This window comes from Dicentrarchus labrax, unplaced genomic scaffold, assembly GCF_905237075.1.
Source record: "Dicentrarchus labrax unplaced genomic scaffold, dlabrax2021, whole genome shotgun sequence".
NCBI lineage: Eukaryota > Metazoa > Chordata > Actinopteri > Moronidae > Dicentrarchus > Dicentrarchus labrax.
The window spans coordinates 3,828,654-3,853,602 of NW_026136721.1; the positions used below are offsets into that span (position 1 = coordinate 3,828,654).

Sequence of the window (24,949 nt, forward strand, 5' to 3'; positions counted from 1 at the left end):
GACGCAGAGTTTGCCCTGTCTCACTTATTAAGTAAATTAAGCTAAGTAACTGAAGTGTAATACGTTGACATGTCACTGAATGTTTTAATGTCTGCTAATAAGGCTGTTTTATGAATATGAGCACATATATGTACATATAGCAGTAGCTGCGGTTTCACGCCTGATGACATCACGTGTTGCTACCTAAGTCACGTCGGTCAGAGTTTTATTTTTAGCTCCTTGAACATTTTTGTCAAGTGTAATAGTTTTGAAATGTATGATATTGTGTAAACTGTTAAAAACTGAGCTCATGTACTGTAAAACAGTTAGAAGCTAATGTTAAAAGCACATTTTTATATATTTTAAAAGGGGTTAAAAACAAGTTAAAAATCTGTCAGCTCATGCATTATGGAAGAGTAAAATGATTTTAGTTGGAAATGGAAAATGCATTTAGGAACCATATGTAAGTGGTAACATAAGCTATGTTTTATATGTAAGTTGAAAAGAGACAACTTGCAGGGTAACAGTGGTTATTGTCATTTTGATTTATTTAATCTCACAAAACTTATAACTCAGTATTTGCTGAAAGATGAGGAAAGACAAATTGTATTTTATTTTGAAGTCGTGTTTATTTCATTGAGAACATTGAGTGTTCGTAACAGAGTAGTATTTAAAATGGTGAATGTTTTAATAAATCCTCTCTCCTCTTTCTGCTGAGCGAGATGAAAAATGGATGCAGAGTTTGCCCTGTCTCACTTATTTCTCCTGTTTCCAGAAAGAGCATATAAGCTGTTTACGTGGTGCCAGCGGGTACCTGTAACATGTGTGAAAATCATTCATGGGTGAGATTTCTGTGAGACAGCAGCATTCTGTTCATAATCTAAAGATCTTAGTTTTGTGATTTTTTGTTTTCCACTCACAGTGCATCTTGACCTCCACTGTGCAGCTCTCTTCCCCCACATCATTGCTGGCTGTGCATTTGTAGACCCCGGTGCTGTCCTTGGTCAAGTTCCTCAATGTCACAATCTCTGGGTTTTTCAAATCTGATAGTACCAACAAAGACAAAACAGGACATAGATGTGTTCATGACCTATATTGTGATCTTCTATAGACTGGATGTTATTGGACTTTCAGATTTTAAAATTTGCTCACACCTATTTGGATAGTTCACCTACAGATGTGTTTTGTATTGTAACATTTCAGCTGTTTCACCAAAGTAACAATACCTTAACCACAGTGGTGCGGTATCAGAAAACAATTGTTGAATCTTAGCTACTACACTATTGAAATGTTACAAATACAAACTGTATATAGGCAGAGTATCCGAATAAAGTGGTACCTGAACTTTGTAATGGTATGAAAATAAAATTCTCAGTATTCATACATGGCAGACACATACTGCAGTGTGTGAGTGGACTTACCTATCAGGGCCAGTGGAGGCAGCTTGCCAGCATATTTTCCCTTGTCCAGTACCCTCTCCCATTTGTAGTGGATGGGATCAGAGCCATCAGCAGACTTACAGCTCATCTTAACATCACCACCCTCCAACAGTTTGCCCTCCATCCAGCACCGTGGCTTGGATGGTTTCTCTGCGGATAGACAGTCAGATACAAAGACAGATTTACTTACATGCTGTTTCCTCACCCCCTGAATATGATGCTCTTTACAGGATAACATTAGTTCAGTCCCAAATAGGATACTGACAGTAAGGCTAACCCTAACCCTGCTTCACCCCAGTGTGTGCTGCAGGACATGGTGTGCACTAGAAAGCAATAAATAATTTAAAAAGGGGTACTACAGTCTGCTGGGGTTTGTTTATTTCACTGATATTACTGGATAGTAAAGAGGTGCTTGCTCTTCCTATATGGAACTGTATGCATTATAGATGTACTGCTATCCTTTACAGATTTTATACCAACAGATTGTAAAAGCACTGAGAGTCTTATTGAGGGAGTGGTCTTCCAACTGAATTTCAACATGTTGCTGCACAAACTCTACTGTCCACTTTCCCTTTGTAACAACTAATCGTTGTTTCTAGAAAGTGGGTTTCAGAGAGGTGTACTGAAGGTAATTCCATAAAATGACAGCAAAACCGAGCTAAAGAGTATTGTCAATTTTATCTTACATACAAGTATGAGATGTGCTTCCATGCAGGGTAATTTCTTGCCAAGGTGTCAAGCTTGGCAAGAAATCTCTGGCACTGGCAACATCTCTGGCTGTGCCAGTGGTTGGTGTCCATGTGTTTCAAAAAAAGAAAGAGCATAGGCTATGCATGGCATTAGCCTGTCAAGCAAACAGTCAGTTATGGATGAAATATAGAACACACAGGCTAAAAGGGGGTTCTCTAAACCTAAAAGTAAATTTAGGGAGGATGTCTTCATTGTAGGAAAGTTGTGAACCTTGTATGTTCTGCAATCGACCACTTATATCTTGAGCTCTTACAACATTTTTTGGGTTAGAGACCATCATCCTCCACAGTTTTGTAGCTTTCCTTTAACATCCTGCCATGCCTTCAATGATCTATTCTTTATTTGTTCATAGACATTAAACCCACTCTGACATTTCTCACATTTAATCAGCATAGTGATTTCATTGGCTGTCTCCCGCGTCACTGCTCAGAATAGCCTACTGGTAATTTGACTGACACAGCATTTACTGCCTCTGTAAATGTCTGAATCATGCCTAATAAAGTGGAGGCAGATTTCATGTAAAGCACTGCAGAGGCTGCTGAACTTTATTAGAGTTGCCAGTTGTACTTCTAAAATAAAATTTAGAATTTCTATCTCATACTAAATGAACAGGATGGACTGTTTAAGTAGTGGTCCATTGTGCATGAAATGTGAACGTGATCAATTTCTCATTCTACAAGTATTATCTTTGGTCAACAGGGTTGGTTTACTCTGAAAGGTATGCCACAAGCAAGTCATGATGATCACTCTACTGGAGCAGGGAGTGGAATTACACTGCTGTAAGAACTGACTTGATGCTTAATGTGTGAAGGTCCAGATGCCTCTGGGAAATGATGTGGCTTTAGTAGACTGGAAGAGGAAGCAATAAATAATTTAAAAAGGGGTACTAAAGTCTGCTGGGGTTTGTTTATGCCAGTGATGTATTGGATAGTAAAGAGGCGCTTGCTCTTCTTGTGGAACTGTATGCATTATAGATGTGCTGCTATCCTTTACAGATTTAATACCAACAGATTGTGAGAGTCTGATGGAGGGAGGGGTCTTCATACTGAATTTCAACATGTTGCTGCACTAACATTGCACTGTAAAGAAATATCATATGCCTAAAGAGCAATGAGCTTTGGCCAGGGAGGTGTAGAAATACTAACTGACATGTTCTTGTCTTGTGCATATTTATCCTATTTCATCTATTTAAAACACATACAGACGAGTGTACTGTTGTGTACAGTAACTGTTTACATATTATATGGATTATGTAATCAGATTACAAAAATAAGTAACTATAATCAGCCAAGATTACATTTGAAAAAATATGTAATTATATTATATTCAGATTGTCAGGGATTACATTTTTGATTACAACTTCAAAATATGGCAAACTTTTTTCACGATAACCAATGCTCTATAAATCTCTATAGATCTTGACATGGACTCAGTCTCATGTTATTAAATTGTACAATGCATTTTAGATCAGAGCTGCCATACCACAGACTGTATAATTAAAAATGGACCTTTCCCTGAAACCCATTGTGAAGCCCTTAATATTTATTATTATTATTATTATTATTATATTATATATATATTATATTATAACAGGTGAGTATAAAAAATCACCCCCCTTCAGCTGTCAGCAAACGGGGAAATTAGTTATGGTGACCAGAACAGTTTTTTGTACCAGGCTGTAACCATGTTTATTTCTGCTGTAAAGTTGGGCATTTTAATATCGGCCTTATGGAGATTGACTCACTGCTGGAGCCAGCCTCAAGTGACCATTAGAGGAACTGCAGTTTCTGGTACTTCTGTGTTGGATTAATTTCTAGCCACAGCCTCTGAATGGTCAAGAGACTCAAGCTAAGGCATCTTGGGATTGCCAGTGGACCACTAACAACCATGCCAACAACAACAATGGCTTTCAACATGGAAAAGTGGATAAATAATCACAGAAGGCATACAGTGTTATATAACTTAACCAAATGTAAGTGAGACATGTATTTTTATTGTTTAAAGAGAAAAAATAATATTTGCGTAATTTTGTGGCTGTGTCCATTTCTTTAGTATAAAGAATTATTTTCAATGTTAGATTTTGAAGTAGTCCAAAAGGAATCCAAAAGTATATAGATTAGATTACATTTTTGTAATGGATCACGTTAATAATTGCAAAGACTACCATGTAGATTGTATTCAGTAACTCACAAACTTTTCAAAGTAATCTGAGCCAACACTGCACACAAATCACGGAGGATGAGAGCTACAACTCACTCCATTTTTACTCTGTCATATTCTACCCCAACAGAGTAAGTGGATGAAAGCTCCACAAGTGAAATCATTGGTCCGAACACACACCTTGGTCATTCAAGGTACCACAGTATGCTGCACTACATTCAATAACAGCTTTAATGCTAACAGCTTTGGGGTTTCATGACACCTCCAGTTGCACAGTGTTCTCGTGAGTCCTCTCTCGGTCTGTGTTTTTTCTTATTGAACCTAAGTGCTGTCTGCCACTTACCCAGCACTATGAGGCTGATGGTGCTCCAGTGGTACTGTGCACCAGTCTTGACTTTGCAGCTGTACTCTCCTGAGTCTGTCAGAGACAAGTCGCTGATCAGCAGAGAAGCATCGCCTTTTAAGTACTCTCCAGCGAAGGCTACGCGGCCACGCTCTGCTTCATTGGGGTCGAAAACCCGTCCAGCGAAGTAGGTAATCACCTGGTCGGGGAAGTAAAATGGGTGTGTGGGTTTGTGATGGGGTAAACAAGGTAAAACACAAACAGCAAGTGCAACAATGTGGAACTAGTCAATGACAACTAGCAATAATATCTGTAGAGAGAGGATGTGTGTTTGTTCACTTAAATATACCTTTTCTATTTGATTTAGCACTAATATGACTCAGAAGGCTGCTCTCTTAAGCAAATAACTGTATTAAAGGATATTTAGGTAAAATATTCTTTAACATGTTCAATAATTGACAACAAATCAAAGATCAGAGCTGCTTTTTTTTCTTACTCTGTGCTGCTTGATTTAACATTGAACCACTGGCATGGAGAGACACTCACCACTCTCTGCCTGTTGGTGGGCTTCAGAAGCAGCCACTCAATGTCCAGAGTGGGGTCATCACCCACCCAGAACTGATGGTGGCAGGGCATCGTGGCATTGTCTCCAACAACCTTCTTCATCTCAGTTTGGGCACATGTTGTCAGTACACCCAGCAAAACTATAAAGAAACAGACCAAGATTACTGTTTACTGCATCAGATATGAATTTTTTTTTTACTGTTGTGGCTGCATAAATACAAGTATGCCATAATTGCTAAAGTTAGACCAAATTAAATTGCTATGTCATCCAAACTGTCATCCGAGTCTTTTGTACTTGTGAAAATGATTAATGATCAATGGTTTAACCAATGGGATGCCCAATGAATACAAATCTTCACATACACTTCCAAGCAATGTTAGGACTGCAGCTCTGTAACTTTTTAATAGGCGTGCCTCTGCAGGACATGCACTGTAGAAGAAACAGTTGAGAAAAAACTAAATTTGGGGGTTTTAAATCGAATTCGAACTTTTAAGTTCAGAACTAATAAAGTTTTGCCGACCTAATTACAAACTTTTGTTGAGGTAAATTACTTTTCTTCTTTAGAAAAACATATATATATATAAATTGTAGAAACAAAACAAGAGAAAAAAAAATATTTAAATTTGTTCAGTGTTTGAAAATTAAATCATTGCAATTGAAAATATTAAATATTTAACTGTTTTCACATTTTTTAAATACACTTTTTTTGTTTCTGAAACTTAAAGATTTAAGTTTTTCTAAAGAAGAAACAGCAGGTGATTATTAGATTGGTAAAAAACCTTTTTAGTTTATTTAAAAACTTGAAAAGTTAGATTTTGACTTAAATCTTTAGTTTAATAGTGAAGACACCTGCCTTTAAATTATGAGTTATGAGTACAGTGAGATGGGGCAGCCTATAGCTTTAACAAAAAAAAGTTGACGGAAGGCCTATTACGTGACACTGTAGCATCCAAACTTGGTGTTGAGGATTTGGGTTAGCGTTAGGGATACACAATATTGCTTTCATATTATGCTATCAAATTAACCAATATTAGCTATGTGGGTAACGTATAGACAGCAGGGTTAGGGTTATTCTTTCAGGTTAGTGCAACAGGCCCTAGAAATGTCTGTGCAAACCCCTGTACATCTGACAGACATGACATTGTCATGTTGTTGTTGACAATTTGTGCAATGCAATGAAATAGTATACTGTACAATGTTACAGTGCAAATGTAATATGAATAAGATATATGAGCGTAAATTGTGAAAATGTACAGCAATCCTAACACAGAGGTACACATACACACACACAGCCCTTCAGTTGCAGGTGACACGATTAATAAGCCTGAAACAAAGAATTTTGTTACAATGTAAGATCCAGAAGGGATATCAGCTTACCCACTGCAGCAGGACACAGAGTTATACTGGCAATGCTGGCTGGGGTAAAATTACCAAGAGGCTGAGGATGAAAGCCTGAGCTTCCAATTGTTTCGCTTTATTTATTTATCCTTCTTGGACACTGATCAACTGTATGGACCGTGATGTCCTGCTGGCTAGACACATTTGTGCCCGGTGTGGGGGAGCAAAAATATGTGTGTGTGTGTGTGTGTGTGTGTGGACAGCCACATGCCATATGCATGAGTTTAAATTGCTACTGTGTGTGCATACCAGTTTTAATTTGTGTGTGTTATTAGCAGATGACCGCTGCATGTGTGTATTCTGTATGTGCAGGTGTGTATTTAACCTTCAGAATGTGTGCATAATTGAGTTTATGTGTATGTCCATTTGCTGTAGAATGTATGGGGTAAGATATAAAAAAACACAATGCATGATGTGGATGATTATGGACACAATGTACAGTATCTTAGTGTCTGTTTTTGTTTCTCTATGCATGTGTTTGTACATGAATGTGGCACACACCTGTCTGTGGGAGATTATCACCACAAAAGGTCTGGAGCCTGTTGGCTAGTGGGGGGACTCTTTGCAAAGTGGCATGGAGGGCTTTTTTTTCCTGTGAAGAAGCCCTGGGGTGAGTTGTGCTCCAGTAAATGCCCTCCTGCTCCTCCCAGTAGACTTCTCACTGGACCAATTACAGAGGCAGTGGGAGCTAGCAGGAGGCAGCGAGGACCCAGTTACCCTTCAAACTGTCGAAAGTCACACTGCCTTCCTCTGAGGCTGGTACCACAGAAAGCTCTGATCTTAAGAACTCTTAAAATAGAAAAAATAAAAAAGGAGGGCAAACACCCTCCTCCAAGCTCATTTTCTCCTAGATCTCCTAATGGTTTCTTTTTTCATCCTGTTGTTGGGTGGTGGTGCATATTATTAAAAAAAGCAGTGTGCAAAAAGCAAAGTGTGTCCTCACTTTCATGCATGTATTATGATTTAGTTGTGATTTTTTCCATCTTCACTATAGTTCTCATGATGTTTGGGATCTGATTAAATAATTAATTTTAAAGGTTTAATAAATAAACCATCACATTGCAGTTAATAGTGGTGTACATGTGAAATGTTAAATTCGTAGTTAATATGTACAACTGAAAGACATTTGTGTTTTAGATTTAAGGCAGCCCATCCAGACTGGTAGGCTCAAGTCTGGAATTATGGTTGTTTCACAGTTAGGGTAAAGAAGAAGAAGAAATTGTTCTTTCCACTCTTTTATTACACACACACAGATGTTGGAGTGATGGGCTGCCACGTTAGCAGTGCCCCATGAGCAGTTTTTAGGTTGCCTTGCTCAAAGGCACCTCGGCAGTGCACAGGAGGTGAAACTGGCACCTCTCCATATTGTGGTCTGTGGGACTTGAACCAGCAACCCTCCGGTTCCCAAGCTAAGTCCCTACACACTGAGATACTGCTGCACAAAGGGTGAGAGATGCCATTTTTTGCTTAAGAGTATATATATATATATATTCTCATGCTGCGCATTAATGTTCTTTGAGTTTAAAGTTATAGATAAATGCAGGTCAGTTTGGACCATTAAAAGGTTCTTTTTGATGCTCTATCTATAGGTTGGAGAATGCTTAATGAAAAAAGTTTACACTGTTATTTTTACAGTAAAAACTGTCAGAACTAGCGGTATAGTTGCATATTGCAACTCCCTGCTTCAGTCTTCCATTCCATGCACAAAGCGACAATACCGCAGACAGCACTATCTAGAGCCAGTGTGTGGTTTGTCCTTCTGGGCTTCTGTAGAAACCTGGCGGTTCAACATGACGTACTCCATAGGAGTCCTGCTCCATCTGTGAATATAAATAGTAACAGTAACATAATTCTTATATTCAGGTGATTGTATACTTATATAAATCAAATTATATATTCCATTTCTGCCAATAGATCTAAATCTTATACACTGGACCTTTAAACTAAGAACAAAAGCAAATTATAGAATGCGAACTATTTTATCATGCAGTGCAGCTGTTGGAACTACAGCTCTGTAACGACTCTACTGGCTGCTCACGATGGAAGCAGAGCACAGTTTGATGAAGATCTGTTTTATCTAAAATGTAAAAATGTAGAGTTTTTAAGAGTCTGATATGGACCCCAGGGAGATATATCTCTGTCTGAGAACAGTGAATGAATGATCCATCCAGAGTTACATATATAAGCTACATGAACAAGCATGAAGAGGAGAACATTGCCTTTGCAGAAATCAATTGAAGGATTAGTTGAAACTGTTTGCTCTCACTATGAAAATATGCCAGAAGTAAACTTTAATACTTAAGGCGTTGGCAAATCTGATGGTGTGCACAAAGTTAAAAAAAAAAAATGTATTAATAATTTAAAGGCTGTCTTCACTATTATTTTAAGTTGCACGTCAAACTCAAACTTTTACATTCTAAAAAAAAAGTTTTCCCAACCTAATAAATTGTAACGGGTCAGTTTAGGACCCAAATGCAGCACACTTAGGCAGGCAGACAGTTGATAATGACCTTTATTTTTAGCTTGTGGAACAACCAAAGCAAGCAAGCTGCAAATGATAATGTTTAATTCTGGCTTTAGGTTGTGAACCCTCAGAGTCTTCTGCAGGAGTTGAAGAGCAGGCAGGTTAGTGTGCACACACAATGGTATGCGTGGCTTTTATTCACTGGTGAGAGCTTTGTGAAATAAAAGGCTGCAGACAGTTGGCGAGCTGGCCTTCTATGTCTTGCGGCATTTTGGTTTAGCTGTTTTAGCTTTTTGGTCATTTGGTCATGGTATCACAACTTGGGAGGGCAAATCACAACAAATACCAAATTTTATAATCTAACAATGCCGTAAGTTTTTTAACTCAAAAAATAAAAAACATTCTTGATCAAGTAGCTTTAGTAATTTTAAGTGACACTAACTTAATTTTGTCATATTCATTTGGACTGTAAAAACAAGAGTAAAGAATGTTTTTTAAGTGACAAAATTCATTTAGTTTCAACAATCTTTGGAGTTAAATGAACTTATCTTTTTTTTTTACAGTGCATAGTGTGTCTCACGTGTCCATTAAGCACACAAATCATCAATCATAGGCACACTCTTCCCATTAGAAATGTGAAATGAGTTTCCATTTGGGAGAACATACTAATGAGGAACAGCTTCATTTTTTATTTTGTTGCTGTACTGAATAAAAAATATCTGCCTGATGATTTTTACTGACTGCTCAAATTGTTTGAGTTTTTTTTGTTTAAATACTGAGAACACATACACGCACGCTCGCTTAAATCTTTTGTGTTCAAGTCCATCAGAAGATCTAAGGTGATTCTATCAGCTTGTGCTGTGTGTTCATGACGTCAAAGCTTTAAATTCAGCTGATGATCTTACCCGCCTGTCATCTCTGCCCATGTTACCTGTCACTCTCTGCTGGGTACAATCTAATAAAGCAGAAATACTATACGATAAGCTGAGACATAGTTTTTGATAGCTGGTAACCTTGAAATACATCTTCAGATTAGATGAATTAGCTGGATGTATTTCCAAATACGTCTGTATGAATTATGATGCATCCAATTAGACAGGCTGAATAGCAGTGACAAATGTTTATATTGTTACACATAAGAAACAAAAGTTCTTGCTTTTCTTATTCTTGCATGGGGAATACTACTGCTTAAATTAAAAAAAAAAACGTGTGTGGAGTGAATTTACCAGACCTCTGTAAAACTCTCCTCATCCAGGCTACATTAACCACTACTATTAACAGTGTAGCTAATTATGTATATACACATTTTTACACACATATATATACACATATATATTATTCCATTACATTTCTCTATTGTATTATTATTGATTTTATTTTCGTAACTACACCGATCAGCCATAATGACCACCTGGGTACCCTCCTAGGAAAATAAAAGTGAATCTTAAATTTATAATATGTAACATTTCACATTCAAATGTCTATAAAGTCTAGAGCTATGTACTATATGTAATTGAATTGTGTACTTCTGTCATTTTATTCACGTAGCGCTGCGTTTCACCGGTCGACCAGATGAAGAATTTTAGTCCTCATTTTGTTGTTTTGATGTGAGAGACCCCCTAGCGTCAGAGATGACATACTGTATGTTTAAGTTCTGCCCGTAATTGTTATCTTGCAGTACCATTCTTCAAATGTGTAATCCTTTCTGTTATTCTAGTGGTTTATATTAAGTTTTAACTTAAGAGTATATGAGCACTGTTAACTCTTGTGTGAGTTACCAATGCTTATGCTCACATTCATTAGGTGCAAATGGATGAATTCAGTTCACTGTTCCCCAAAAACATGAGCATGTTCAATGAACAGCATTCCTTTAGCACATTTCATGCATTAACACACAAATCTCTGACTAAACTGTTGAGTTGTATTGCGGGTAATCTCAGCACTAGGTTTTGAAAAGGACAGAATATGTGTGGAATAAAAAAGACGATATCTCTGGTTCTGCTGCATTGACTTTAATACTCTTCATAGTAGTCCAACAATGATAAGTGGAGTGCTAAATCACTGCAGTACTATTTCAAGTATAATTGCTTCAATAGCTGTGGATTATCAACATATATGAAAGATGGAAGACATGACAGCTCTCTAAAAGTGAACGCAAAACATCTCTATTGCTATAGGTCATAAAGCCTGCTGCCTCCATGTTAGTAGATGGGACACACAAAAAAAATTACACTTCAAGTAATTTTTTTCCAAAGATGGTTTCTGTCATTTTAGGTAGTTCTTATCACGCTGGTGTATGTTCAAGTTTTAATTTTTCTGATCAGTTTGGTTTTAATTAGTTATTTGTTGCTACAAAAAGGGGGTGTCACATCATGATTGACAGCCCTGCTTGCAATTTAGTGGGCTGGGTTTATGGGCGGGACTTCGATACCGCAGTGACAACCTCGATCACTATTGCACAGACTCTGGCTCTGAATGATGAAGATATGGCAGCAACTGTGTCGAGGATATTTTGGCTTTAGTTTTGCACAGTGGGAGGAAGTGAAAACTCAATGTCCATCTTTTATATGTCAGTGCTCTGGAAAATTAATATTTGTGTGTTGCGGATATCCCCGCACATCTTATATGATGTGGTTGGAGGGCAGTTAGCTGGTGCAGAATATTTTCAATTAAAGGCCAAAACTAGTGATGTTGATAATTATTGAATAGCTTTAAAGCCCACACCTCAACGTCTCAACCTGCCCTCAGCACAGTGCACACAATGCAAGGCTTTGCTACATAGTAACAGTAAAAACTAAAAAATGAAAGGATAAAAAGAATTACTGCACATGCGAATACACGATGCTGGGTGAAAAATAAATAGTTGTAGATATGAATGTCCGCCAGGTCTGACACCTGGTGAATAATGTATGTATATGTTATGTTATCTGACGTCTCTCCGCTGTACCTGTTTCTCTGCACATTAGGTGCTCTCTGAAGCAGTCAATCATTTCACTGCAGCCTTGAACACTTAAGGAGGAGCAGGGGAACTGGCACTCAGGATGAATCATCTTTTATGTCTCCTGCTACGACTGCTATTGCTCTTGCCTGTGAGAATGAAACACTTCCTGGCTCAATGCATTATCTGTGCGAGAGAAAACTATTGGTTAGAAAACTTATGGGACAAGAAGGATGTCATTCACAGCCATTCTCTACTCTAAGTTGTAATAAGAGTAAGAGTTTGATCGTACTGTAACTGTCTTGCTTTCAAAAGGTTCATGCTGGATCTGGGTGTTCAGTCTGTGCTGATCTACAACTGTCACCACGAGTCACAGAATCCCTTAAAGCTCCACAAACATGAGTCAAGAGTATCATGTAATTTCTTCTTCTTCAAAACTCAACATGAACAGTTTGATCTCATCATTAAGATACTAAATTAAATTTATTACACAAGAAAAACCTAGGATTAATCTGGGTAATGGGGGTCTTATATATCTATATATACTGGCTTATTTTGTCCGAATGAATCTTGCTTATATTGTAGATTGATGCAGTTTTGTGTTGGACCCGTCTCTGCTTGTTTGCAGTGTTTCTTATAGCTAATGAAATTATAAATAATAGACACAATATATCCATGACCAATCTAAAGCCATCATCATCATCTGCCAGCCACGGTAGATTTCTTAGCCACTGTAAGATGTGACCTGAACAGGCATATGCAGTATGTAGCTGAGTGCGACTTACTTCCAGTTTAGCCCTCCGCTAACTTGAATGTGGATAAATAATTTAATCTTGCTAACCTTCTAGCCTTTCAAAATGTTCTTGGACTGAATGGTTTAAATTGTGATACTGAAACGAGACATTTCACAAGGGACGCACAAAAAATGTACGCTTGTGGGAAAAAGTATTTTGTGGCCAGTGTGCATCACACAATAAAAGCCATTGCTGTAATGACAAGTTTGGCAACTAGGTCAAATTGGCTTCAACCAAGTGTGAACCTGTTGTGACGTCATGCACTGATGTGTGGAGTACCACTTTGAATCCTCAACTTCAGTGTAATGATCGTTTCCAGCGGATGTGATGTACTGCAAGATGAGTTGAGATATCTTATATTTCCCACAATGACTTTTAAACAACCCCCAGAAAAGGACATGAAATCCTTTTGATCATAGCTCTGCTCATCGGTATGTGCCAAAGTGTGAGACATGAAAGTGAGATGATTCAGCTGTGGGTTTATTGTGTAGGTGGAAGGTACAAGGAGTTTTGTGGCTGAATGCATCAAATTGAGGCTCCTCTGGGTGTATGACCTGCACTTTTCTGTTGGGTTTTTCCCTGTATGATTGGAGAATATCAGAACAAAATTGTATCTCAAGAAAGACAATCATCAAAGGTCCATCACTGTCTTAGTGGATGACTTACTGTAGCTGTACTTTGGGTTAAACGTGTTGAAGATAAAGTCTTTTTAACAATATATACAGCATTTAACTTACATGAAATGAAACTTTTCCTCTGCATTTGACCCATCCTATATACATTATGAGCAGTGAGCAGCCTAGGTACCCAGGGAGCATTTAGGGGTTAGGTCCCTTGCTCAAGGGCACCTCTGCAGTGCACAGGAGGTGAAACTGGCACCTCTCCATCTACCAGCCCACACTCCATATTGTGGTCTGTGGGACCAGCAACCCTCTGGTTCCCAAACCAAGTCCCTACACACTGAGCTACTGCTTTGAGGCCATAATTAAGAATTTAAAAAAGTTGCCAAATAATATCATATGAGAACCACTTGTGCCAAAGGATCATTAGATTGTATGCCTTGATTTAATCATTTATGTATTTTTTTAGCAGCACCAAAGTACGTCCAGGTCCAAGGTTTTATAGACATTTTGCTGACTGTGCATCATGTCTGGCCAACAATTATTAAAACAACTTGCAGTTGTCATCAGTATGAGCTTCTTATTGGAAAGTTACATCATTTGGCATCACTGATGGTGTGATTCACAATTTCTATAAAAATTTTAAACACTAAATACAGAGCCATTAAATGTTCTTTAAAAATTAAAAAGTCTTTTTTTGCTACAATTTACAACTTTCATGCCTATTGGGTGGGAAATGCTGCTGACTGTGTGTATGTGAAAGTGCAGTCACATCACACACTGTAACATAAATCGCCAATAAGAGTTCTTTTTAGCATGGCAGAGATGAAACAATACTATAGTGGACCGTGGCTGCAGGGGAGACTCACTCCCTGGAGTTTTTTAGGTGTCACAGTCCGTGTAGTACAAGACTGTTACAGGCAGGGACGTCCTTGCTTTCAGGTGTTGCAAGCTAAGGAGATCCTTTAGTTGACTATCATACACTGATTTACCATTTTATTTGTTACACCTGTACAATTTATTACAATCTTAAACAACAACACACCTCTTGCTTTCTCAGCAACGCATTCTCATTTTGGGGCATCAAATACCAAAAGGCACCCTTTAGCGTCTGTATGAGACACCTTTTTAACCGTGGTTAGCATATAATGGTTGCAGTGTCATTAGGTCAGGCTACTTGGTTAGATTTATTAAGACATCATTGGGGTTCAGATAAGTATGTTGTGACTATCTATCGCTAAAGTATGGAGATGCCAAGGGTGACAAAACATTGGTGTATGACGCACAGCTAATGAGAAGGTAACTGAACCTATCATGTTTATGGCTGTAGCACAGGGGTCTCAAACTGCCGGCCTAGGACCACTCCGGCCCTCCAGTACTTGTTGATCAATTCAGGTCCAAATTTTGACATTTTAGTGCAAAGTATTTGAATTCTACATATACTTGAAACCCAGCCATTGCGATTCAATGATGGAATAAATTCACAAAAACATGGTAATACCCATCTATCCATGGTACGATTTATCTTTGGCAGATTTTAATTCGACACAACATGATAATGCAGATCAATAAACTTGTATAGTACCAAAACCTGGATACAGGTACTTTTTGTCCAGTGTAATAATAATTATAATACATCATGATGAGATGTCTATTCTGTCGAGGACAAGAAGAGAAACGTGCACTATTAAGCTCCCTCTCTGCCTTTAAAGAAGTGACTCAAGGTGAGTATTTGTGTCCTTTAATGTCTTTAAACCGTAAAGTACTGTAATTTTATGCAATTATTATTATATTTGCAGACCCAAATATATTATTTCAAATAGTGTCTGTGTCAAAGCTTTTCTGTTTGTACTACTGTTTGTCATAATGCAGAACCCACTCGTATATGCCACTACTTAACTCTCTTTTCAATCGGCTCCTTAGCTCATCTAAAAGTTTCAAATACCACAGAGTAAGTTTGGTTTTCATTAAGTGCAACAGCCCCGAGGCAGCTTGACATTCTTTAACCACTTGCAGAGAGGCTGTAAAAACAGACTAAAACACTGCAAACAGCGTGATGTAAAAATATGACTAATTGGGAGGAGAAGTTGGCTGGATGGCACCCTAACCAACCATGAACTAGACCATACATGGTTGTAAACAGACCACGGCAATTAGAGCAACATGGAACTAAACTGAAGCGATGGAAAAGGGAAAACTTTGATGAGTTATTTCTTACTCATAGCCATTAAAAAGAAAAAGATTGACTTTTTCGGACGGATCCAACTCCTAACTGCACCTATACTTTCTGTTTCTGACCCAACCACACACAGCTGTTGCATTCCAATGCGAAAATCTGTGTCATGTAGTCACATTACACTGAAAACATATTTAGTTTACTGTATGTTCAGTAAGTTCAGCTTTCAACATTCCATACACACATTCACATACACACACACCAACACATTCCTTCTGGCCTCTTTATCTTAGCAGATGGATTAAAGCCCCAGTGGTCTGGACTTTGTCCTCCTCACACAGAGAGAGACAGCAGTACAGGAACTAGACTCAGCAGGGTGTGTAAAGGTCTTCCCCGGGGCCCCACACTCGCTGGATGCACAGAGGAATATACCAACCATGTGTTAGTATTAATGTAAGAAACAAAGACACCCTAAAGCTGGAACTGGATGGCCAACACGCATGTTTGAAGTAGCTCAACAGGACGTGTTGAGTTGTTGTTATACGTTGAATATAATATGAAATATCCATAATATGTGGCTTAGTCAGGGGTTGTCAGCTCAATCAGTGAAAGGTTGGGAACCCCTGGGGCCATTCTAACTCTTGTCAGAAAATTTCATATGATTGAAGTGGTCCATAAAGGGTTGCCAAACATGTAAAATTGACCACCTTTTTTTTCAGAGAGATTTTTTTTTTTAGATAATTTTGTTTTCTAATGAATAGCTACAGACATTTAGTCTTGTGTAAAATGACAGAGCCCAGTTAACTAGGGAAACAATCATAATAAACATGGTGGATATCTTTCTTTTTTCCAAGGTCTAATTACAGTCTCCTGCACTGTTTTACTGGCATACGGGCAACACTAACATTTGGAAACCCCTACCCTCGCACACACAACACATACTGTAAGTTGGCACACAGGAAGACTTCCCACCATGTGAACACACACCAGAACACACATCCCCTGGCAAATGCACAACAACCTCCACCCCACTCCCCATACGACTTGAACACACACTCACACACGTAGATTCACACATAAATAAACAGAATGGCTGATCATAGTTCCTGTCCTACATTCAGCCAGGTCTGACAGCAGGAGGCAGGAGCAGTGGAGTGATTAAAACCAGATGAACGGTCAGACTATAGCTTCCCCACCTAATCGTCTCCCTCTCTCCTCTCCCGTCACTTCCTTTACTTCCTCACACTTGGCGCTCTTCGCATCGCACCTCCCCAAAGCCCTACAGCAGATTAAAACAATGTGGGTGATGCCGTGCCAAAACCTTATCATCAAATTGGCCGTGTGTGAGAGAAGGAAAGATGGAAGACAAGGGCAGATAAAAGCTATACATATGCAAACCTGGCCTGGTAAAACACTTCCAAAGTAAAGACTGGGTGGGTTCATTTGGAGCTATATTACACAGCAGAAATGAGAACCTAATAAGACATATCCATCAACAAAAGAGAAACTTTCTCCAGCCATATTGTAACAAATTAAACTAGAAACAGATGAGCTGAAACTGTGCCATTAAAGCATAACCGTGACGCATTTGTCAAAAATGAAAGAGTGGAGAAAGAATGTTGAATAGTGAAGGATTATAGAAAAAGGATGCCTACATTTTTCATTAAATGTCAGTGTTTATGGTAAAATATCCAAATTAGTTCCACCTATTTCCTTTCAACTTAATCTCCCGCTGTCCTCCTTTCCTTCCTCCTGTGATTAAAATGCATACCTGATCTATTTTCATTGAACTCTGGTGAGGGGTAGGGACGTCCACATGCTATTCAAGCACTTAGGGTATTATAGCACTTGGAATGTAATCAATGCATCAGGCCTTTTAGCTGAAGACAACACTTTGGAGTCCAAAGTAAATGGATTTTCCTTCAGCACCAGGAAACAAAATCTCATCACTGGGCTTTATGGCAACTATCGTTCCATTCACTTAAGAGGAGAGGGACGAGAACAGTGCCAAAAAAGATGAATGAAAATGAAGAGGCCATTTGAGGTGAGATCAGCACATGGGATGAGATAAAGTCAAACACAATGGAATTTCTATTTGAAATTTCAACCATGTGTGATGACGGGGAGCCAAAACTCACGTCAAAAACCTGTTTGATTTTAATGTGCACTGTCAACTTTAACTCATTAATGTCCATAATATTAAGCACAAATCCACTGAAATTTTTAAAATAGGTCATAGTATCAGTCTACAGTGCAACTTTTTTTAACATACTTTTTTAAGTAGTAAGACATTAGTGCACCTTTAAAATACTACATATAACCATTAGTTATTAATGGGTTAATAAAACAACTGATGCAAATGAAAGGTGCAGGCCACTAGCATATGAAAAAGAAGAAGAAAAACATTCTAGACTAATTTATGAATGTTAAATGAATTAGAAGATGGGGGCGAGTAAGGACTTTGAATAAGGAGATCAGTGGGAGGGGTGAGAGGGAGCGGAGTACAAAAGAAACCCAGAAACAAAATCCCATCAGTACTGATCCATCAGCAGTCGTGTGGCACTTTTTATTCTCTCACAAAAGATGCATTTAGCCGCATAACCGCCCTGAACAATTACCAACAGCTCACCTGGGATGTAGGAAGCGCAAGCTTGCAAGCTGTGCCAAATCTTTTGTAGCCGTGTGTTTTTGAAAGCCCCTGCAGTGTCAACTTGAATTAGTATCAACAAATCGCAGTGCAGGATAAGCAGAAGACGAGGCCGGCCAGGGATTAAACGTTTGTCAGTCTGATAGGGTGGAAAAACAGCCACCGGATTCAAAGGTCATCATAGTGACAGAATCTATGCATATTAGAGATGTGAGACTTCCCTTCACAGTGCAGAAGAATATGTTAGTGTTGGATTACAGTGTGATCAAGAATCCTGTCAAATTCATCGTTTCTTAGGTAAAAAAAATCTAAATAAATCCTATAAATCCATACCATAAATTGGCCTTCCTTCTCCAGCTGTGCCATTTGAAACATTCTGTCTGCCAGCAACTTCTGAGGAGCTCCCAGCATACCTCTGCAGTGAATGTGAAGTGACGAGCAGCAGTCACTGGTGTGTTTACAACACACTCTTAAGGTCAGGCCAGGGGCCAAATACCCAGGGAGGCTCAAACATCCGCCACAGATACTTAATGAGCTGACAAGTATGCTCATTCTGTTTCCCTGATAGCTCAGAAAAGACAGCCCAAACAAACTTCTTAAAGCAGAGACTGCTCTACATGTCTGCTAACTCTGAGCTTGCTTACATATTCTTGGACTTTGGTGCCAGGGTGGGATTTACTTTTATTACATATGTAAGGTTTAGAAGTGGAGTTAATTCATATTTGAAAGTTGTGAGGCTCAGAAGTTAATATAATTTATATTTGAGTTAATTTACATATGTATTTACAATGTTTAGTCAGTTAATCATTTACATATTTATGTTACACAATTATTATTTACATATTTACATGTGTACATATTTAACACAGTCAGGATATTCTGTTGAATCTGCCTCTCTGATTCCATCACGTTTACCTCAGTCTAAGTTTTAGCTTCTGATTGGTTAGTGCAGTCATGTGAAAGGTCCGAACAAGGAAGTGGAGTTGTTGTGAGTTGTGTTCCATAAAGTACCGCTTGAGAAAGTCCTCCGCCTCCATCCTGCTGTTTTCCACCACCACATACCGAACCCTCACGTCACATTTGGTGGCAGCGTGCTGTTATTTTGCGCATTTGGTGAGTTTTATTCCTACGAAACTTTGGATGTAGTCACTTTTTTGTGCCATCTGGATTTTACACTCTTTGAGAGCAGTGGATTAACTAAAACCTAGTTTGGAGATATTAATGGACTTTTGCAGTATTTTTTTTTTTTCTTTTTTTCCTACTTTCGTGCTTTTTATGATTTTTGAACTGGATGTTTTGTCACCATGTCGGCTGATGAAAGTGAAGCTGTGCTGCAGTCTCCTCCCTCACAACGACGGGAAGATGCTACATGGACAGGTGCTGCCTCTAGCCACACATGCTGTCTCCAGTGCACTGAAAATTGAGCTTCCACCTGCTTTTAAAGGAGATGGGACTGAATCATTCACAAATTGGTCTTGACGCTTTGAAGTGGCAGTGTAGGCTATGAGTTCAACTGATACGGATCTGCCTCCAGTGATGGCCTCCGTCCTCCCTACTCGCCTAGCAGATGCTGCATTTCAGTATTGGGACAGCCTTCCTTCTTCGACCCAGAGGGACTATGATTTAGTAAAGGAGAAACTCAGGGACTTTTTTGGACCAATATACTCCCTGCCATTCTTCCAGACACGTGAATGCTCGACCACGTAAACCAGGTGAAAGTTTGGATGTGTACAGTGCAGACATCACTCGTCTTGTACTAGAAGCCTTTCCCAACTATGACCACAATGCACTAGAGGGTGAAAAATTTTGCTGCTTTGTTGCTGGCTTGGACACAAATCTTCAGTCAAAAGTCCATGAGATGGGTGCTGATGATCTTGAGGAAGCTCTGCGTGTCGCCAGCCGCTGTGAGAAAGCACGTGCAGCGCTCCAACTGACAACTGTAGGGTCTGCACACACTCCATCTTCAGAGCAGGTAGCTATGGTTCATCCTAAACCTACTGATGACAAGCTTCTGTATGCAGTTGAGCAGCTGACTCTTACTGTCAACAGCTTAAAAAGTGAAGTACACCTGTTACGAGAGAAACACAGTTACCTGGCTCAGCGTGTAGACTCCAGACCTGACAGGTTCTCCTCCAACCATGCTCAATACAGTGCACGCAGTGTCTCTCCACAACCCTACCATAACACACAACACCTCAGAGACTAGTACTTACCTGAGCAGCATCATGGTCATGATCCATGCTATGAACGTTGTCCTTCTTCCCCTGGTACTCAGAGAGACGGTCAGTGGCATGACAATGACAGACGTGACCGGCATCGCTCTCCATCAGGCCAGTCCTATCAGCACTCCAGGTATGGTCGCCATGACAATAATGACACAAACAGATAAAGACGCAGCCCTAGTCCTACTCCACAGAGAAACAGAGATGCAAGTCCACACACTAGAGGCAGTGTTCGCTTCCAGTCTCCTCCAGTCTACTTCGTGGCCTCCCATGGAAAACCTGCCTAGTGTATTTGGATGATGTCCTCATCTACAGCCGCTCTTTCAGTGAACATCTCCAGCACCTGGAAGAAATTCTCTCCAGATTCCAGTCAAGTGGCCTGAAGCTGAATCAGAGAACTCTGGGCCATTGTCTGGGCCGTGCGACATTTCCGCCACTACCTTTACAAACAGCCCTTTGTTATTGTCACTGACCACAAACCTCTCCTGGGTCTCAGAAAAATACCCATTGACAATGACAGAACTGGTCGTTGTGCACGCTGGGCTCTTGAACTTGATCCTTTTGAATAGACTGTAATTCCCAAGGATGGCCACCGTCACCTCAATGCAGATGCAATGTCACGTCGCCCTGTTGACATCAGACCAATGGAGCAGAGCACCTTCTCCAGTGCTCCTGGTAATCCACACTCTGACAAGAGACATTCTAGCCCAAGTCCTGTAAGTCTGTCTAGTCCTGTCAGTTCTGTTATTCACAGCCTCTGCAGTACTGATACAAAGCCAGTTTGCTGTAACTTGACTGTACCACAGCCTCCTCTCTGCTCCTCCACATTTGTGTTTCAGTTCTCTGAAGATGTTTCAAAAGGAACAACGCAAGACTCCATACTGTGAGGTCATTAGCTGGAAAGTTAAGGACAGAAACCACCATACTGGCACATAAAAAAAAAAAAGCATACTTGCTGAGAAGGCACTTTGGCACGAATTCCACAGACTTACCTTTCATAATGGTGTACTCTGCCGTAAAGTTTTCAACCCATCCACAAAATCAGTGCTCCATCAAATGATTGTCCCTCGTGCTTTAAAAGACACTGTTCTGCAGACGCTGCATGGAAATCCAGTAACTGGTCATTTATCTGCTGATAAAGTCCTGAAATGTGCTCAGCAACTGTGCTACTGGCCCTTTATGTCAAGTGACATCAAGATGTGGTGCAAGCAATGTACTCCATGTGAGTCCCACACCTCATCAGAGAGCGCCAATGAAAACAATTGTTGCTACTGAGCCATTCCAAAAGGTCGCAGCTGACATACTTGAGCTCCCCATCACAAGTCGTGGAAACAGGTATGTGCTTGTTGTCCAAGATTATTTCTCCCAGTATGTCAACCTCTATGCCATTCCAGACCAGCGCTCCATAACAGTTGCAAAATGTCTGTTTGAAAACTTCATCTGTGAACATGGCATCCTGGAAATGCTTCACACTGATCAGGGACGTCAGTTTGAGTCTGACCTGCTGAAACATCTGTGTGAACTGCTGGGCGTGCAGAAAACACGAACCAGCCCATATCATCCTCAGTGTGACGGCATGATTGAGAGGTTCAACGGGATACTTATTGATCAGTTAGCCAAGACACTTCTTCAACAGCCTGGTGAATGGGATGACTGCCTCAACCAAGCTGCTTTGGCTTACAATACCAACCCTCATTCTACAACAGGTTTCACACCATTCTTCCTCACACATGGTCATGAAGCCAGGATGCCTGCCAACATGCTGTTACCTAACAACACTCCATCTTTGTCTACAACAGGTTCTCCTGCTGACTATGTTGCACAATTGACGCAGAAACTTCAGTCTGCTGTCAGTTCTGCTGCATGGAACAGAGATTGTGCCTACAATCAACAGAAACGACAGTATGACAAGAGTGTTAAGCACACTCCCTATGATCCTGGAGACCTTGTCTGGTTAAATGACCCCACCACAGCAAAACAAAAACTCGCTCCTCACTGGAAAGGCCCCTTTGAAATATTAGAGTGCCTTGGATCTGATGTGGATTCTCCTGGAGTGACATACAGGATTCCTCCTGGATCAGTCTGATAAGTCCCATATTGTCCACTACAACCGTCTCAGACCCTACCATGCTCCTGTGCCAGATCGTGGACATAAGACACCTACATGTGACTCTTTGCAGCCTCAACTCCCTCTTTTGACTGCATTGTCAGGTGCTTTGCCCTTTAAAGTTGGCAGCCACGAAGAGCTACAACTTATCTGGCCACAGCAGTACTCCCTCATTAGCCCCTCCTACTGGCCATCCACAACCCTGACCACAGCCCCAATCCCACTCTCCCCTGACTCAGTCTTCCATCACATTTACCTCAGTCTAAGTTCTAGCTTCTGATTGGTTAGTGCAGTCACGTGAAAGGTCCGAACAAGGAAGTGGAGTTGTTGTGAGTTCCGTAAAGTACCGCTTGAGAAAGTTATCCGTCTCCATCCTGCTGTTTATTCTCATAAAGAGTGATCCACCACCACATAACGAACCCTCACGTTACACATATGAACCACATTTTACATGTTCACCATGTTATTCACATGTATTTCACACATGAAAGCCCTATTCAAAAAGGACTAGTATTACCTGGGGACCAGTAGTAGAGTTTTTGTAAAGTAACCGGTAGAAAGCAGCATTTTTTACTTGCCTTGGGGCTATGAGCAATGTCTCTTTCACTCAACATTTTCGATATGTTGCTGTATATCTCACTGTCTGTCTCTCACAGTGCCAGTAGCAGCTCTGTGTCAGTGACCACTCAAATCAGGAAGAGCTCTCTCGCCTAGTCTTGCAAGTGACGCATCTTGCATGTTTCTAAGGAAAAAATCACTGTTGCACATTCCGCCAACTGTAAAATAATAAATAATGTAGAATGGAAAAGGGGCAAAAATGAAAATTAGTGTCATGTTTCCATCGCTGCCGAATGTAGCTGGAGCCGATAAATATCCGTCACTGATGCAAAGTATTGAATGCCAATTACCCTTGACCACTGGAGACCAAAGCCAGATGTGCCAGTGGGTTTTTTTGTCCTGCGAAAGGGGCATAAATATGAAACACCTGAAAAGTCGGAAAAACACATAAATAAAATCCATATTGTGTTTGTAAAATGGTAAGCTTGGGTTGCTTTCAAGATGCTCAAAGTGCTGTAAATTTAGACTATTTTGAGAAAGACTAGGCTTGTAAAAGGTTGTGTAAATCAACAACATTAGATGATCAGGCTGCATGTACAGTCCTGAACTGATGCTGTATATCTCTGATATTTAACGCCTGTTAAATGTATTCAAGCTTACAAGAGAGTTTAAGCATTGCAGTAAAATAAGCAGAGGACCGACATAGCATCTATTCGGTTGTACAGGACAGATTAGTAAAAAATCAGCAGCTCTATGTATAAGCATTGTTGGTGCAACACATCTTTCAGGCTTTGAATCAGTCGTAATAATCTAAAAATGTGACAGTGTGTAAATTTAAGACTGTAGGGAGGTACAGATGAAGTCCAGAGACAGGTGGAGACGTGCCACTAAAATCTGCTGTGACCCCTGTGGATGACCTATATGTCCACTTTAAACTGCCCTTATCTTCTCTCACCTGAACTGCTGGTCCTTTTCTGCTCTAGCCCTAATTTCCCTTCTCAGTGTTTCACATCCTCAATCTCCTCTCCTTCTTCCATTCTCCAGGTATTCAGTGATCAACCTTTGTTCTCCAATTCCTTTTGCCCGTTCACTTTAATTTCCACTCATGTAGGATCCGTTTGTGGGAAGATGCAATGGGTGTAGGATTGCTGCCTTTACCGAGCTAAAGGATGATAAAATGACCCTCTGGCCTCTGGACAGTCTTTATAACCATCAGGCCTTTGAGTCACCCAGAATCTCTCTGTAGAGTATCAAGCACTCTCCCCCTGTAGGCTTTAAAGGTGGAAGTTTGTAGTTAACTTTTTCACAAAGACTGATAGAATGGATTGCACGGTAACCAGTTTTCACAAGGAAAAGTATCAAAACATTTATAGCAGCTTCTACTTCTTCGTCGTCCATGACAGTGAATTGTGTCACTATAGATGTTTAGTACTTTTTTCCATCATTAAGAATCCAAGCCACAGTTTCTGTGCTCTGTACTAATCTTTTAAATCCACCTATACAGGAGATCCAATCCAATCCAATCCAACTTTATTTGTTAAGCACTTTAAAACAACCAAAGTTGACCAAAGTGCTGTACAGGAGAATAAATAAGACATCATAAATAAAAGACATAACAGCTCACATGAGGCGCAAAATAACATATAATACAACAATAAAATGAAAAGACATAAATAAAAATAATAACCATGCAATAACAAGCAATCAAAAAAAAAAAAAAAAAAAAAACAAATACAAAAAAAAAAAAAATATATATATATATATATATATATATATATAATATAATATA

The 24,949-nt window shown here is 39.6% G+C and overlaps 1 protein-coding gene across 1 annotated transcript in view; it reads right to left on the reverse strand.

Moving 5' to 3' along the window:
- The window catches only part of LOC127355489 (CXADR-like membrane protein), an 83,478-nt gene that overhangs the window by 4,219 nt on the left and 54,310 nt on the right, over positions 1-24,949 (reverse strand). The window contains exons 2-5 of the mRNA XM_051386429.1: positions 5,218-5,375; positions 4,672-4,870; positions 1,401-1,568; positions 900-1,022 (exon numbers count right to left, since the gene is read on the reverse strand). Coding sequence (XP_051242389.1) covers positions 900-1,022; positions 1,401-1,568; positions 4,672-4,870; positions 5,218-5,375 — 648 coding nt within the window. The remainder of the gene's footprint in view (positions 1-899; positions 1,023-1,400; positions 1,569-4,671; positions 4,871-5,217; positions 5,376-24,949) is intronic.